The sequence below is a fragment of the Hemicordylus capensis genome, chromosome 3 (assembly GCF_027244095.1).
Source record: "Hemicordylus capensis ecotype Gifberg chromosome 3, rHemCap1.1.pri, whole genome shotgun sequence".
NCBI lineage: Eukaryota > Metazoa > Chordata > Lepidosauria > Squamata > Cordylidae > Hemicordylus > Hemicordylus capensis.
Genome location: NC_069659.1, coordinates 83966915 through 83983627, shown reverse-complemented (window position 1 = coordinate 83983627; position 16713 = coordinate 83966915). Strand labels below are relative to the sequence as shown.

General features: G+C 40.7%; 2 protein-coding genes across 11 annotated transcripts in view; one reads left to right on the top strand and one right to left on the bottom strand.

Moving 5' to 3' along the window:
* Positions 1-33: 33 nt before the first annotated feature.
* Positions 34-11550, top strand: ATP5PF (ATP synthase peripheral stalk subunit F6). Of its 4 annotated transcripts, XM_053308296.1 has the most exons (5): positions 34-193; positions 2265-2456; positions 4530-4654; positions 5904-5975; positions 6091-11550. In XM_053308296.1, the coding sequence occupies exons 2-4, from the start codon at positions 2287-2289 to the stop codon at positions 5930-5932; spliced, it is 324 nt and encodes a 107-aa protein (XP_053164271.1). In that variant the 5' UTR covers positions 34-193; positions 2265-2286; the 3' UTR covers positions 5933-5975; positions 6091-11550. The 4 variants fall into 4 exon arrangements, with proteins under 4 accessions (XP_053164271.1, XP_053164270.1, XP_053164272.1 ...); XM_053308295.1 differs by lacking the exon at positions 5904-5975 and having other exon boundaries at positions 36-193; XM_053308297.1 differs by lacking the exons at positions 34-193; positions 5904-5975 and adding an exon at positions 204-347.
* Positions 11551-13107: 1557 nt separating this feature from the next.
* Positions 13108-16713, bottom strand: part of JAM2 (junctional adhesion molecule 2) — a 75878-nt gene continuing 72272 nt past the window's right edge. For all 7 annotated transcript variants that reach the window (XM_053308293.1, XM_053308288.1, XM_053308289.1 and 4 more), the window contains one exon: positions 13108-13589. In XM_053308293.1, coding sequence (XP_053164268.1) covers positions 13557-13589 — 33 coding nt within the window. In that variant the 3' untranslated portion in view covers positions 13108-13556. The remainder of the gene's footprint in view (positions 13590-16713) is intronic.

The following is a 16713-nucleotide window of genomic DNA, read 5'->3' as shown; positions in this document are numbered from 1 at the left end:
GTGAGAAAACGCGTCAGTGAAACGCAGCGTACTTCTACTAGTTCCACCCGCCTACTTTAAGCCGGAAGTGAAGTTTGCTGTTTCCGGTGGGGATTTGGGGAAAGGATAAGTCGCTGCTTCCAGGGTTTGGCTAGTTTTCTTTTTGTGTTGATGTTGAAAAGGACTAGTGTGCGGGAATTCTGAATTACTTACGGTAAGCCTAATGGTAGGAGTGAAAGGGAGAAAGCGCTTGAAAGGGGAGAAAGCTCCCAACATCCTTTGCGCACGCTGGAGGCGGGGCTAGGTCGCCTCTATGACTGGTAGCTCGAGCAAGGTGACCGGGGCTGTTGCTTGTTGGAACTGGACTGGTGAGGAGCGTGAAAAATCGGGCAGTACTTAAAATACTGGACGTTGTTTGCTTTTATTTCGCTTACGGGGCCTAATCCTGTATCTTCTTCTCCTAAGTTATTGACGGTTTACTCCTTTCTTTCGTCCATATTATTTGGCAAGCTCTCCTGTTATAAACTGAACAGGACAAGCCTCTTCCAGTCTCCAGTGTCTCAGCCTTCGAGGTAGTTTATGTCTATGGAATCAACCATGTGGAGAAAATGTCTTAGGATTTATTTATTTATTTTTATGTTTCTGCTTGAGCACTCACTCCGAATTTCACTTTGTAGCAATTCTGGTTCCAGTCTTAATGGGGAGAGCAAACATTATGAGCTTCTGCAAATGTAACTTCACTAAGTCCATGGTGGCTTTATTACAGCGCCCATGTGGTGAAGGACTCAGGTGGCAAGTATTCAACAGAGTGGCGAGTGAGGGCACCCCACTGCAAATGTCACTCTGCTGCTGACTGCATTTGCACTCCCCCCCCCCCTTTACCTCATCAGCCTAGATGTCCATTTTTCCTGTTGTGGCCTCACCTTCTGTTGCTGTTTGCACACTGGCATGCAAGCAGTGGTGGTATGCCTGAGAAGGCGAGATGAGCAGTGTCTGACTAATGAGTGAGGTAGGGGCAGTAAATAAGTGGACCATTATCAGTGCCAGCTCTTACTTATGAGATAGGGCGGCAAAGGGAGAATTATCTGTGGGGTGTGTGTGTGTGTGTGTGAGATTGCTGTTCACCTAAAGTGTAAAAGGCAGTGAGCTGAGGCTGACAAGTCAAAGCTAAGCCTCCTACCTAGAGGTTTTTGTTCATGTTCAAAGAGTGGACATGGGAAGATTAGGGATCAAGAAAACGTTTGAAATGTTGCTTGGTTTCTAGGGTGCCTTTAAGAAGGAAATAGAGCTGAGTGGGAACAGCTAACCATGGGAAGAGCCTTGATTCAATGCCACTGTGTGGTTTAGCCTTGAGTTGTTTGCTGGATGTTCTCCTCCTGACTGAGCTTCCTACTTGCAATGGTCCACATACAATCCAGTCCCTGACAAGAACCATAGTACCTAGCAAATAAGCAAAGTCGATGCTTAATAAGTCGGTACTCTTATTTACTTAAGGACACTTTTCTAACAAGTCATTTCTAGAAAATGTTTTTTTTTAACAAAGCAGTCCAGTAACAGTTTTTATTTTATGGAGGGGAGGGGGTGTTATGTTGTAATGTTTATCATATGACTGAGTTCCAGAACAGTCAAGATAATTACACAGTTCTATCAATGCACTGCCTTAGAAATGAGATTAACATTTTAAGCCACTGAAAATAAGATGCCATAGTGTAAACGTTTTGTTGAAATTAGTGGACAACAGGGAAGCAATCTCTTAACTTTTGCTAGATTATCTGCTATAGTACCTAGAAATTGTGAGAGTATCTAGTAATTGTGTCTACATGACACATTATTTGTTTACTGAATCTATATGACACTTTTCTCCAGATGGTTTCAAAACAGTTTGTTTAAAAAATACTAAACATCTAGCTAAAACCAAAATGCATATGTACCCAATCTCCCCAACCCCCCACAATAAAACAGATACCCAAAACATGAGAATAATATCCAGAAGCTCACTAAAAGGGTATGTTCAATTCTGGACACCAGGAAGGAATGGAGCCAAACAAATTACCTGCAGAGGAACATTACACAGCAACTGACAAGGCTTTGCTTCTTGTGCAGACCAATCTAACCTCCAAATGAACTTAAATTTGACGTAGATCCCCTCAAGCTGAGCTCAAACTATTGGGAAGCTCATGGGGGAAATGCTTCTTGAAACAAGATATGGTTTTATAATCCAATGGTTTTTAAGTAACTGAGATGTAAGAGATGATTTTTAAGTAACTGGTGACTTATCTTTCTAGCTGAATTTTCTGGCAAGTCATCATGATTCTCCAACAGCTCTTCAGATTTTCTTCTATTTTCCGTTCAGCTGTCTCCATCCACCTGCACAGAAACATTGGCTTCTCTGCCATTGTGTTTAATAAAGCAAAGGAACTTGATCCTGTACAGAAACTCTTCTTGGACAAGATCAGAGAATATAACACTAAGAGCCAGTAAGTGAATTAAGTGATGCAGAATTTCAAAGAGCCAGTTTTGCTATTTCACTGGCCATTTGATATTTTTTCATAACTTCACTTTTTTTGTTGGAAGCTAGTTCCTAGTTTTTCTCTGTTGTATATGAGCATACCATGGAATGTATGTACATGCAGTTGAATCTCCCTGTTGTCCAGTATTGATAAATTCTAAGTAATGGAATTATGCAGCATATGGTAACTTTAGAGTAAACTTAGCTGCAATATTAAATTGACAACCTGCCAGACCAGTTGACTTTAATAGGAGTATTCAGGATTAAAGGAATTGCAGCTGTTATATGACGTATATCCTAAGTGGCAATTAAGATTTTCTTTTTTTCTCTTAAGGCAGGGTCTCATATCTTGACCCTCTAGCTATTGTTGGACTGTAACTCCCATCATCTCCAGTCACAATGTCCATTAGCTAGGGATGTTGTAGGACAACATTTGCGGGACGGTTGAAGTTTGAGATCCTTGCTTTAGAAGTTAACCTTCAAGGGCAAAAGAATCAGTGCAAGTTTATTTGATTTAAATGCATAAAAGTAAGGACAGTACAATTTTGAGTAATCAGCACAGTTGCTGCTGTCTGCTGTGACATGAAGTAGTGAAAGTGGTTTCTGTATTCAGCCACAGTAAAGCTTGATTTAGACAGTCAAAAACCTGTGGATAAGAAATGTGAGCTGAATAAGCACCCAGTTCTCACTCCTTGGCTCAGATGCAGAGCTATGAAACAAGAATCCTTGCTTCTTAAATCACAGCTCCATATGCCATCTGAACCCCATCTGGAAGTGTAGTTTAACTGGTTTACAAACCAGTATATGAAGCTAGGATTTGATCGGTTTCATATCTTAGTTTGTAAGCCCTATTTAAACTGCTGATCCTAGGTTTGGATGAGATGTGGAGTTCTGGTATAACAAGTCAGAATTCTTCTGTCACAGTGGGCATCCAAGCTGAGGAGGGTGCACAGGCTCAGCACTTGTTCAGCTTGCATTCTTGAGCCAACAAGCCATGATTTATTGGATGGTCTGAACTAGGCTGTACTACTCATTCATTGGTTGCTGCAATTATCCACAAATGATTGGCAAAGCAATGGGTTTTTTTGGTCAAACTTCAATTTTTCTTTAGCCTTGCAGCAGTCGAAGATTTCTCCCAGGGTACAAATGTATGTGTGAGGGGGGCAGGGGGCGGGATCAAGTTGCTGCTTTAAACACATGTAAATGCCTCCCCTCCCCACCCCGAATGTCTGAATAAAACTCTTCCCCCACACCTCCACTGGGGGGAGCCTAGGTCCACTGCAGCTGTGATAATCTGAAAAGGCTCTTCCGCAAAAGGAAATAGTTGGCCTTTAAGCTTCAGTGATCACAGTTGAGGCACACATGAGGTATATTTTTGTCTGTAAACTGGAGTTAATAATTAGATGGGTTGACAGATCTGGCAGGTTTACATAGGTAATAGTAGTACTTCTAACTTTCCAGAGTGTCTTATAAAACTGTGTAAGTGAAGCTGACATTTACTTTGTTTACATGTTCATTCCACTTTTCCTCCAGAGATATTAGGACAGTGTACATGGTTCTTCCTCTTTTCATGACTTGAATGGACTTTCCCCTAACTCTGGGTTTCCCTGATAACACTAGCCACTAGACCTCACGGGTTCTAATCCATGGCTTAATAATTTCTTTGTCATTTTGTATTAACAAGTTAAGAATACTTTGATGTAAGTGATAACAGTTGCAAGTTTTATATAACTGGAAACTGATCTCCTGCTCTGCAATCACTCTCTGTGCATGCTATAAGTTCCTTAACTTGTATTCATTTACTGTTTTTAAGGAAGGGATTGATTTAAAACTTGCCCCATTCTTAGAATAGCAAAAAGAGCATGTGCTCAAGTCTGCAGGCAAGGTTGTGTGCAATGTGTCAACATCTGCTAGTGCAAGAACTAGTTTGGAACGGATGTTACTTTCTTTGTACAATACCATTGGACAATCTTGTGATTTAGTGCAATAAACATCTGGATTGTAGGCCAGAATTGCTTGAAATAAAATCTTGCATTTTTAGGAAAACTGGTGGGCCTGTTGATGCTGGCCCGGAGTATGAGAAAGACATGAGTGAAGAGACTGCCAAACTGCAACGGTTATATGGTGGTGGAGACCTGACCAAATTCCCAGACTTCAAATTTGAGGGTAAGCTTTTACATTTGTACACTCATTCAGTTGTCTATAAATAAACTATATAAATATATTAGATAACATTGTCCAGATCTCTACTTATTGTTTGCTATCAGTATCCACAGGTGTTTTCACAAATCAAATCTGAGATACATTTCAGTGGGACTTAGTTAATGTGAGATATTCAGGATTTTCTGCAAGACATCCTGCAGCAAACTACTGGTACTTCTAGCTGCTAGTACTTATTAAGTACTAGCAGCTAAAAGTACCAGTAGTATACCAGTAGTTAAGTTCCAAACTTATATAGCAAAATGTTATGAAGACCTTATTTGTATTTGTTTTCAGCATTGTAAGTTTAACAAGCATATGAATGTGTAAATATTTTATGATTTGGTTGGTCAAGTATTGGTTATATTTGGCAATTTAAGTTCTCTTCTTAAATTTAAGATTTTTTATATACATCTTTGTGAAAGAAAAGTATCAAGTTTCACAAATAATGCCCATAACATAAGCTAATTTCTGTAAGATTGTTTCCAGTAACAGCTGTACATATTTGTTCTTTGCATTATTCAAGTTTCAGATCTATGTAAGAGGATAATACACCATGTGTGTTACTTGTCTCCCCAAAGGTTTAGCTCAGATTGTGATAAAAAGATTTTCTGGTAACATTTTTGTGTTGCTCCCTACAGATCTTTGCAGCAAAGTATTTCATGCAATTTCCTAATTTTTAAATGCAACTGTAACTTGCTTTGGAGGCAACTCAGTGGTCATTGCTTCTGTATAGTTGATATTTCAATGCTGTTTGTGCATCTGCTCAGCAAGCTGCATTGAAATGAATGGAGTTATGTAGCAACAGTGCTTGATAACTCTGGTCCTTTTGAAAATGTAAACGTAATTGTATAATAAAATGATGGCTCTAATCCTATGCAAATGTATTTGGAAGCAAATCCTACTGACCTTAGTAGAACTTAATTTCTAAATTAGCTTGCATAGGGCTGTATCCCTGGTTGTATTTAGACATGATGCACAATCGTGGTTTCATGCATGAGCAAAGCCTTTAAATCATGTACTACTACTTCTCATCGTAGCTCATGATTTTTAAACTTCCCAATGCTTAGCAAACCATAGTTTGCTTTTTTGTCAATGTGGCCAACTATGATTTGCTCAAACTGTAGTTTGCCCTTAAATTAGGATCCCTAAACTTGTTTAATCCTGGCTGAAGAGCACACTATACTTTGAGCAAACTAGAATTTTCCACATTCAGGTACAATGGGAGCTAGAAAGCAAGCTTAGAAACTGCAGCATGTGAGAAGAGGAGGAAGAGCACAGGCTCAAGGTTTGACTGCTTTTGCACATAATGTCAAATTATGGTATGGTGTTGGATCTGAATGCAGCTTCTATCAACTGGATGTTACTTATCTGCTTTCAAAATATCTTTTCCCCTCCACTAGAACCCAAGTTTGAAGCGGAACAGAAATGATGAGATGGATGTGTACTCCAAGCACCAGTGTCAAGTTGGAGTTGTTGAATAGCCAGCAGTTGTACCTTAAATAAACAGTTCAGTGCTCAAATGTGTGAATTTAAATTCTAAACATATATTTATTTTATTTATAAAAAATTTCTTGTATACTGCCTCCTCCAAAGACTCTAGGCAGTTAACAATAGCAATTATAAAAATAAAAAATTGAAGGGCAAAAGCCTGGCAAAAAAGGGAGGTCTTGAGAAGGGCCTTGAAAGCCACTAAGGAGGGGGCTGAACAAATCTGAGGGAAAGGGTGTTCCAAAGAAAAGGGGTGGCCACAGAGAAGGCCCTCCTATGGGCCCAGGCATCATGTACTACATCAGGGCCTGGGACACTAAAGAGGAGAAGACCTCATAGGACAGGATACAACTGGCTAAGAGAGGCGATCCTGGAGATATACAGGTGCCAAGCCCATAAGAGTTTTGTAGATGAGAACCAGCACTTTAAATTGGACCCGGAAGCGAACAGGCAACCAGTGCAGCAACCATAAAAGAGGTTTAACACTATCAAATCTATGGCTGCCCATGAGGAGGCGGGCAGCTGCATTCTGGACTAGTTGAAGCTTATTAATTGTTTTCAAAGGCAACCCTAGGTAGAGTGTGTTACAGTGATCCAAGCGAGAGGTAACAAAGGCACGAGTTCCTGTTGCCAAAGCCTAAAGATCGAGAAAAGGCCATAACTTGCAAACCAGCTGAAGCTGGGCAAAGGCACCCCTGGCCATGGACTCCACCTGCTGTTCAAGCAGGAGCCGCAATATATATATGAATGAGACCATTATTCATTTGTTAAAGACAGCCTCTGTAGGAGAAAATGTAATGAAGAGTAAAACATGTTTCAATACAACATAATCTCAAAGAATTTCTTCCACATTTCTGATATGCTTTTACAAAATTAGCTAACTAAAAATATTAAGAATTCAATAAAGTATACAAACGTAATACAATGCTCATTTCCTTAAGGCATTTAGAGTCAGGAACCTGTATATAAGACTGTTATATATGAGAAATGTATTGTTGGACTACTGAATATAAACTGTTTGTTAAAATAGAATTGTTCAGAGGTTGAAATACTATACACACTTTCTGAGGCTCACTTTCAATGCATTTCAGTAAGTTACTCCTGACTGGTAACTTGTTATGCATTTGTTCTATTGAAGTCAGTAGGACTTGCATCCAAGTAAATGTATAAGCTTGGCAGACAAGATTGTAGCCCTTGGCTCACATACAGAGCAGGACTCAGCAGGCGGCTTGACTAGTGGAGTTTTTCTCCAGTTTCTAGGCTTTCTGTAGCCCCTGGCATTGCAGGGGATCCCTCAACCCTTGGTAAGAACATTTCAGGAAACATATGGGGCTGTTTGGGGAGGAGGTGACTTTTGTGTGGATACATTCTGCTGGTGACATCCTATATGTTGCCATAGTTACACTGCTTCAACTCTTGGTAGTGGTGCATTAAAAAACAACAACCCTGAAGTAGTTGGGATATATCCATGATTCACTGTTAATACTAGAGAAAAACTGGTTAACTTTTACACTGAGAAACTATGTAAATAGTGATCATAAGGAGCTATCGCTCCCCCCCTTGAGTTAAACTGGGTGATTGTGTTATGCCAACATGAGTGCTGATCTTCAGATGATGACTTTTCTGTACTGCTAACTTAATATCTTTACTTTAGAAGGCCGTATAGAGAGCGATCATCTCCCACTCTCACTTTTGTTGGAGTCATTGAGTACAAAGAGCCCCCTTAAGGAGGCTCGATCCTTCTCTCAGGATCTATAAGACAGTTAAATGGTCACCATGCCTGGCAAACCAAATTAGAACACTCCTGGGATCAGAGGAAGTTTCCTCTCTTCGTGCTATTTTTTTAAAGCAAGGAGATTTGCCAGATACATTAAATTTGGGAACCTTATTCAAGTATTCCAACCCCTTCTGAGGCCACAATTAGGTGAAAGGGTGTCCAGGAGACATAGACCCCGAGGTTGGTTTGACCATGATTCTATTACAGCTAAGAAGCTGCTGGTCACAAAACTTAATCAGTATAGACTCAATTTAGATGATGAATTGGCTCCACAACAACTACAACTATTTATATACCGATTTATTTATTTTTTTAAAAAAGGTTCCAAAGCTCAAGAACCAATAGAGCTTAAAAAAGAATATGAAAAGCTCATTAAAGTGAAGAAACGGGAGATGATTGGGGAGCATGGGAACACTTTCTTGCCGCAGCTAAAAAGGACTCTAGATTGTTTTGGAAATTAGTAACATCTGGCATGAAAGAATGCTCCCCTATTTCGGATAATTGTATCACTGTGGACTGCTGGGTGGCCCATTTTAAATTATTATACACAGATCCTGAGTCAGACCCTTCCCCTCGCTTACATTATTTAGATGGCCTTCCTTCATGGCCTCTGGTATATTCATAATTTAATTTCTCAGTTACGACCTAGTATGGCTCCTGGCATAGACCCGATTTCCAGGGAATTATTGAAGGCAGAGTCTGACTGGTGGGCCCTGGTTCTGGCCAGACTTTTTACCTACGTAGACCATGTGGGTTGTATTCTGGAGGATTGGTATATGGCCAAAATTGTCTCAATATATAAAAATGGATTACGGTCAGACCTAGCCAATTATTGGCCAATCAGCCTCTTGTTTGTCATCAGCAAACTGTATGCGAGGCATTACTCAGAATGGGCAGAGCAAAATGCTATTATAAGGGGTGAACAGGCTGGCTTTCGATCAGGCCAGTCCATGCTGGATCAGATTTTGACCTTCTCACATCTAGTAAACTCTCTCTATCCGTTCAGTCGGGTCCGACTCGTGGTCACTCTATGGATCAATGCACTCCATGCCGTCCTATCTCGTACAGCTTCCTTTAATTCCGCCATGGTCATTCCAGTGTCATTTTTAATAATATCCAGCCACTGAGTACAAGGCCGTCCCCTTCTCCCGCTGATCATTCTCAAAATAATTGTCTTTTTGAGTGAATCGGCTCGCATGACATGACCAAAATACATCAGTCTTTGTTTAGTAATCTTGGCTTCTAGTGATATTATTGGTTTAACTTGAGAAGATAAACAACTTAGTAGAAATGTGCCCCTATATGTAGGCTTTATAGATTTTAAGGCTGCATTTGATTCAATCCCCAGAACCCGTCTATGGTGTAAATTCGCTAAAACTTCATTAGACCCGTTTGCTATTCTTGATTTGCTCATATGAAAACACCTTTTTAAGAGTCAAATGTGACATTCAATGACATCTTTCAAATCCAGTCCCCTCACAGATGGGGATAAAGCAGGGCTGTATTTTGGCCCCTTTTTTGTTTAATTTTTATATAATTTTTTTTAGTTTTCTGCCCTGATGACCCTTCTTTCCATCAACCAAAAACAGCTGGGAGAGCCGTTTCTATTTTATTATATGCTGATGATGCGGCGATTGTATCTATCAAGCCAGTAGGAATGAGACGTGCTTTGAGAGCCCTTGCGAAGTTCTGTGAAGAGGCATTGTCCATTAATATTAAAAAACAAAAATAATGGTTTTCAGTAAGTGTAGGAGATCTTATAAATGGTCAATTAATGGTAGGAGCCTTCAGCAAGTCAGAACATAGAAGTATCTGGGCCTCATATTCCATCTGAGGAATTCCTGGAGACCACATTGTGAGTTTGTGACTGCAAATGCTCAAAGATCTGTTGCAGCTATTAATATATATATATTTTAAACTCTAAAGGCACTCAGAACACATACCCAGCAGCGCTAAGGGTATATCAGGCGAAACCTTGGGCTCAGATGCTTCATGGTGCCCAGATTTTTTCAGCTGGGAACTTAAAATCTCTTGAAGTTGTCCAGTCAAGGTTCTTACGAGACATCTTCCAACTTTCCAGTTGTGTCCCAAATGCAGATTTGCGTTTGGAAGCAGGCGTTATTAGATTAACTGCCCAAGCTTGGCTGCAAGCGGTTTTACAGGTGAAACTCGGAAAATTAGAATATTGTGCAAAAGTCCATTAATTTCAGTAATGCAAATTAAAAGGTGAAACTGATCTATGAGACAGACGCATTACATGCAAAGCGAGATAAGTCAAGCCTTAATTTGTTATAATTGTGATGATCATGGCGTACAGCTCATGAAAACCCCAAATCCACAATCCCAGAAAATTAGAATATTACATGGAACCAAGAAGACAAGGATTGTAGAATAGAACAACATCGGACCTCTGAAAAGTATACAGTGTACTGTGCTTGATTGGCCAGCAAACTCGCCTGACCTGACCCCATAGAGAATCTATGGGGCATTGCCGAGAGAAGGATGAGAGACATAAGACCAAACAATGCAGAAGAGCTGAAGGCCGCTAATGAAGCATCCTGGTCTTCCATATTACCTCAGCAGTGCCACAGGCTGATAGCATCCATGCCACGCCGCATTGAGGCAGTAATTGCTGCAAAAGGGGCCCAAACCAAGTACTGAATACATATGCATGCTTATACTTTTCAGAGGTCCGATATTGTTCTATTCTACAATCCTTGTCTTCTTGGTTCCATGTAATATTCTAATTTTCTGGGATTGTGGATTTGGGGTTTTCATGAGCTGTACGCCATGATCATCACAATTATAACAAATTAAGGCTTGACTTGTCTCGCTTTGCATGTAATGCGTCTGTCTCATATATCAGTTTCACCTTTTAATTTGCATTACTGAAATTAATGGACTTTTGCACAATATTCTAATTTTCCGAGTTTCACCTGTATATTGGCTCAAACTTAACAGCTGCCCCCAAGGGTTAGGCTCACTAACTTTGGTGGATGATTTCTGTTCCACTGGGGGAGGAATATACAATCTTTAGATTATGATCAGGCAAAAAAAATCATTACACAGACGGTAAGAGACATAGAAAAGCAGAGTGACCTTAGCCTGATTTCATCCAGATCTAATTATCTTGGCTTCCCAAATTACCTGAGGCCAGCTGTATACCTTACACACTTGCCTACACCCAGGCTGAGGAGGGTCTTTTCTCAAGCCCGTTTTAATGTCCTCCCTTCAGCTGTTTTGGAGGGCAGAATTTGAGGGACCCCCTTGGAGGAACGTTTGTGCCCATGTGGAGCTGCTGAGGTGGAAACATTAACACATATTTTGTTTAACTGCCCTTTTTATGATATCGCCAGTTCTATTCAGATCGATCCCCATCAAAAGGAACACTTGGATCAGTCTGAGGAACATTTTATTGTTTATTTTTTAGAAGATAACATGAAGTCACCCATAGGACTGCTTGTTTTTGTTCGGAGGCATGTAAAATAAGGTATCTGCAAACTGGTTTTTAAATTTTTTTACTTATGTTATTGTATTGTTTTTTGCTGTAGTGCTTATTTGGTCGTTGACTGTAAATAAATGAATCTGATTCTGATCTCTACTTTGCTTTTCCATATACAGTACATATTTTGCCTATAGAACAAAAGCATCAAGCTTCAATACTGCATACAGGAAGAACAAACTCTCTTCTCAAACAAAACTGTCTCTAGTAAGACACTTCCAATTGTGTATTACTAATGTGGGTTTCAAGCTAGATGAACAAAAGTTTGCCAGAAAGTCACAGCCAGGCATGCAGTCAAAGTTAATAACTACAGCTATGCAGCCAACTGGGCTACCGAAACCTTGCCTCTAACTGGGGTTTCCCCCCCTTAAAAGGTACAGAAGTGAATTTATTAACTTGGCCACCATACATTCATTTCTAATTAACCTGGGTAAAATAAAAAAAAAGATCTATACCACTTGTGTCTCTTCTGAAATGTCATGTTACTTCTCTACCTGTGCATGCACATATGCAAGTAACACAGAAGTTAGAAAAAGTGCTAACATAAGAACTAGTCAAACATTACAAAGCAAAGCCCTACTTCAGTCATGTATTAACTTCTTAAAGCTTAAACTACTGGCTTAGCTTTTGCTATATCTACTGTACAGTCCAGTCCAATGTATTTTCCTCTCTCAGATCTTTCACTTGTGTGAAAGAGGCACTATGTTTTCAAATCAGATTGTAGGTGGATTTGATTGCTAGAGGGTGGTGATGGTATTTGTATCATTTCCCCCCAGAGTATTCTATACTCTGAATCCTGGCTTCCAAGAATTAGGAAGGAATGGCAAGTAATGTTCTTATAAAACTGATACCTCCAGATGAGGCAGGAATAGATTAATTTTAACTTTCAGAGCTTGTTTTAAAATTGTTAAACAATATTTCACAGTACCACCTTCACACTTTGGAACAAATGCATATCTCAAGCAAACTCCCTTTTGAACAAAACTATAACTTTATCCATTGAAACCTTCAACGCCTAAGACCTGTCACTTTTATTTTACCATTTGGTAGGTAGGTAAGGAGTGTTGAGAGAAAGAATCATCTGTTGTTAATTGTATAAAACTCCTTAGCTGCCCTATGGTAGATAACACCAAGGGCTGGGTTCCTGCGGACATCTTAAGTTAACTAGATGATGTCCTCTTGAAATTTTGTAGTCCTTTCGGAATAACTCCTGAGTAGTAATATCAAGAAACTTAGGATGTCAGACACTCTCACTAGTTCCACAAGTCCAAGTGGGCTTAAAAAAACAGCAAACTGCTTTTTGGAAATTAAGAGGATATTCAAAAATAACTTATAATGTGAGATAGATATCAGCAGTTGAAAGCAGGACATTCTACTGTGCTGGTACAAATCAAGCAGGTTTTTATATCCAGGCCCAAGAATACATCTTGATCTACAATTCAGGAGCTAATATGGCTAAATATGTCAGACTTGTCTTAAGCATCAACACTGCAATTATTAAGTCTCACAACATAATTTAGAACAATGTTTAACATTTAAAAAACCCAAAGCCCTACAACTGAAAAGCATTTCATCAACCAAAATATACATGGACTTTTAGGTAGAGAGAATTCAAAAATGAACAGGGGAAGTATACACCACACCTCAAGCTTCTGTGCATAATTTCATTGTTTATTGACCTGTCTGAAACAGCAAAGGCACTTGAAAGAGTACTACTTTAGGCAAATATGTTTACCAATGCCCTTGTGGTCCAAAGTGTTAGAATGTCTTACTATAAAAGAGAAAAAAGCTCCTAATCTACAGAGCTTGTCATTTGCTTTAATATCCTTAGGTGTGCATTAGAGAGCAAGGATGCCCTAATATTAGTGCTCACATATTACCACAACTTCATCTAAGTACAGTACTGCCAAACTTAATTTTGACAGGTTTCTGTACTCCACTTGTAACAGTAGTTCCTTTGACTTTGTTGTTCATTTTCTGCATTTACCACTCAAATATTTACAGAACAGTTCAAAAATATTTAGAAAAGTTGAAAAATTCCTTCTGAAGTTTTGTGCAACAAATGGTCATTTTGTAATCCTCACAGAGGCTGAATTCTTTTAAATGACAAATGACTTTGTGTGCTTGAAATCCTAAAAAGAAGAAAATTAAATGTTAAAACAATTCAAATGTTTACAGCAAAATAACTATGAACAGCAAGTGACCATCTATATATCTAATTCTCTAAGGCGTACCCATGGCTAATTCTGTGTGTGACGGCTCTCATGAGAATTCACGAGCAGAAGCACCGTGGGGATGGGGCAGTGGAGATTCCATATGGAGATAGGGAGGAGAGGCCTGTGATGGTTAAGGTCAGTTAGAATGCAACTGTTACTGGCTGGAAGATGTTCTTGATTGTAGAGGAGTCTATATATAAAAAGATAGTGGACGGGTCTGCGAAGAGAGGGGTTGTGGGGGAGGAAAGAGTCCCTTCAGGAGAAGGAGACTGACACTGTGCGAATCAGATGAGGAAACAAGATGAACAAGATCAGTTAACTCAGGAAGGGAGAGAGAAAGAAAGAAAAAAAGGGAAGGGGAAAAGGAGAAAGAAGGAATGAGTGGCCATGGCAGTGGTGGCAGCAGCAAGAAAGGGCCCGGTCAACCACTGCTGCTGCTACTCCTGTGGTGAAGATCAGGAGTGGGGCTCGGGTGAGAGTAGGGAGGTCTCTGGGGACAGGGGGCTACAGCTTGGCCCATAGGCACCACAATGCTGCAGCCGCGACCAAGAAGGGTGAGGGAGATGGAGTAAAGGGATGGAGGAGTGACCAAGAGGGGAGTGGAAGCAACTGGATGGAGGAGAAGGAGTGCAATCAAGTACTAGTGCGCAGATGCTCTGTGCGGGTTAAGCTAGTTATATAACATTTTCTGTGGGGAAACAGGTTCCCACTAAATTCTTAGAGTGTTTTGCAAATGGGCAAATATAGTATTTCCTATTTTCTTTGTGTTTTCTATTATTTACAGTTAATTACTTTTTTGTTGTGACTGATTGAACAATTGCTTCCAACTACCAAACAGAGGATGTGGTCGGGCAGCATGTTATGGAGTAAGTAAGTAGTAATTTCACACACTACATTAGGGATATGCATGGAACTGGCGGGGGGCAGCTTGAGGGTGGATACCTTTAAGGGCAGGAAAGGGTCTTTTACCCCTCCCGCTGTTTCCCTCACCGGCGCTGCAGTTTAAAAGGGTCTGGCGGGGCGGCAGCATACCTCCCTGCCGCCCTGTTGCCTTGTCAGACTGGAAGTGCCAGGTGTGCGTGTGTGCGAGCACCCGGCACTTCCAGTCTGATGGGGCGGCAGCGAGGTACACTGCTGCCCTGCCGGACCCTTTTAAACTGCAGCGCTGGTGGGGGAAACGCGGCAGGAGATGTAAGAGCACCCTCTGCTGTCCTTAAAGGTATCCCCCCTCCACCATCGAACCAGCTAGGCACTACTAGAATGGGATAGGTGTACATGGAGAAACCTTAATATGATGAAGTGGACTGCACATTAAGCTCACTGCCATTTCAACTGCAGTGGCACTTGCAGTGACCATGATGGAAATGGTTGCAGGGTTCTCTCAGTGTACAGCTTTATTCATATTCAAGTTTCACATACCACACATGATATGGGTCATGGGCGGCGGGGGGGTGTGTGTGTCTCAGTGTGGTCCAGCCCTCAAATATTTGCAAATGCGGGAATCACTGCTGTAATTAAAATCATGTATTCTATTGTTCATATGAGTGGACATGAATGAAAAGGATGGACCCTGTAATGCAATCTGGGCAAGGCTAAAGACAGAAATTAATGAACTGGCTTCTTGATATATCTTCTGGAGCTGTAGCACTCCCATTGACATGTAATGAGGTGACTGCTGGAAACTCCTTTGTGGCAAGTGCTATAATGTTGTCTAGAGGGGTCAACAGTTGAGTCTACATGGTCAAGAGTGTGGGGAGGAGAACTTAACAAGCATGAATTGTCCCCTTTGCTAAGGGTCTGCCCTGGTTTGCATTTGAATGAGAGACTACATGTGAGCACTGTAAGGTATTTTCCTCAGGGGATGAGGGAGTGTTCTCTGTAAGAGGGATTCCCAGATGCTGTTAACTACAGCTCCCAGAATTCTCAGCTGCAATGTCCTTTGGCTAGGATGGTGGGAGTTGTAGTCAACAACGTCTGGGAATGCCTCTTACAGTGAACGCTGGGCTGCTCTAGGAAGAGCACCTGCATACTTGCATGCAGAAGGTTCCAAGTTCCCTCCATGGCATCCCCATGTGGGGCTAAGAGAGACTTCTGCCTGCGGCCTTGGATAAGCCACTGCCAGTCTGAGCCCAGATGGACCAAGGATCTGACTCAGTAGAAGGCAGCTTCCTACGTAGTATTCTACCACTTCAGACTGCAAGTTGGAAATGTTCTATACAGAAATTCAAAAAATTGCTGTATACAGTTTAGCATAGTGTGAAAAAGGGTTCAAGTCTAGCTTTTTTCTTACATTCTTAGTTTTGAATCCTTTTCTATTTTATTATTTATTTAACATATTTCTATACTGCCCAAAACTGGGTGGTTTACAATTAAAATTATTTATTCTTCATTTTTACATTTATATACCACACTTCCTCCAAGGAACCGAGAGTGGTGTACATGGTTATGTTTCTTCTCACAACAACCCTGTGAAGTAGGTTAGCCTGAGAGAGACATGACTGGCCCAGAGTCACCCAATGAGGTTCATGGCTGAATGGGGATTTGAACTCAGGTCTCCCCCGTCCTGGTCCAACACTCTAACCGCTATAACACACTGGCATTTAAACTCCAACATTAAAAGTATCAAAAATATAAACCTAATTAAAAGCCTGGGTGAATAAATATTCAGTGCCTTTTTAAAAGTTGCCAGAGATGGGGAGGCTCTTATATCAACAGGGAGTGCATTCTAGTCCATGGGCATCAATGGAGAAGGCTCATCCCCAAGTAGGCACCAGATAAGCTAGTGGCAACCACAGACGAACCTCTCCAGACAATCTTAATGGGTGATGGGGCTCAAGGTGAAGAAGACATTCTCTTAAATAGCCAGGGTCTAAGCTGTTTTAGGGCTTTATGGGAAATAACCAGCACCTTGTATATTACCCAGAAACATATCAGCAGCCAGTGTAATTCTTTCAATACGGGAGTAATATGGTCTCTCCCAGATAACCCAGAGACCAACCTGGCTGCCGCATTCTGTATCACCTGCAGTTTCTGGACGACG

Coding starts and splice junctions, on each gene's coding strand:
- ATP5PF (XM_053308296.1), top strand. CDS start 2,287: ATGATTCTCCAACAGCTCTTCAGATTTTCTTCTATTTTCCGTTCAGCT. Junction 2,457..4,529: donor GAATATAACACTAAGAGCCA/GTAAGTGAATTA, acceptor TTGCATTTTTAG/GAAAACTGGTGGGCCTGTTG. Junction 4,655..5,903: donor CCCAGACTTCAAATTTGAGG/GTAAGCTTTTAC, acceptor TTCCACATTCAG/GTACAATGGGAGCTAGAAAG.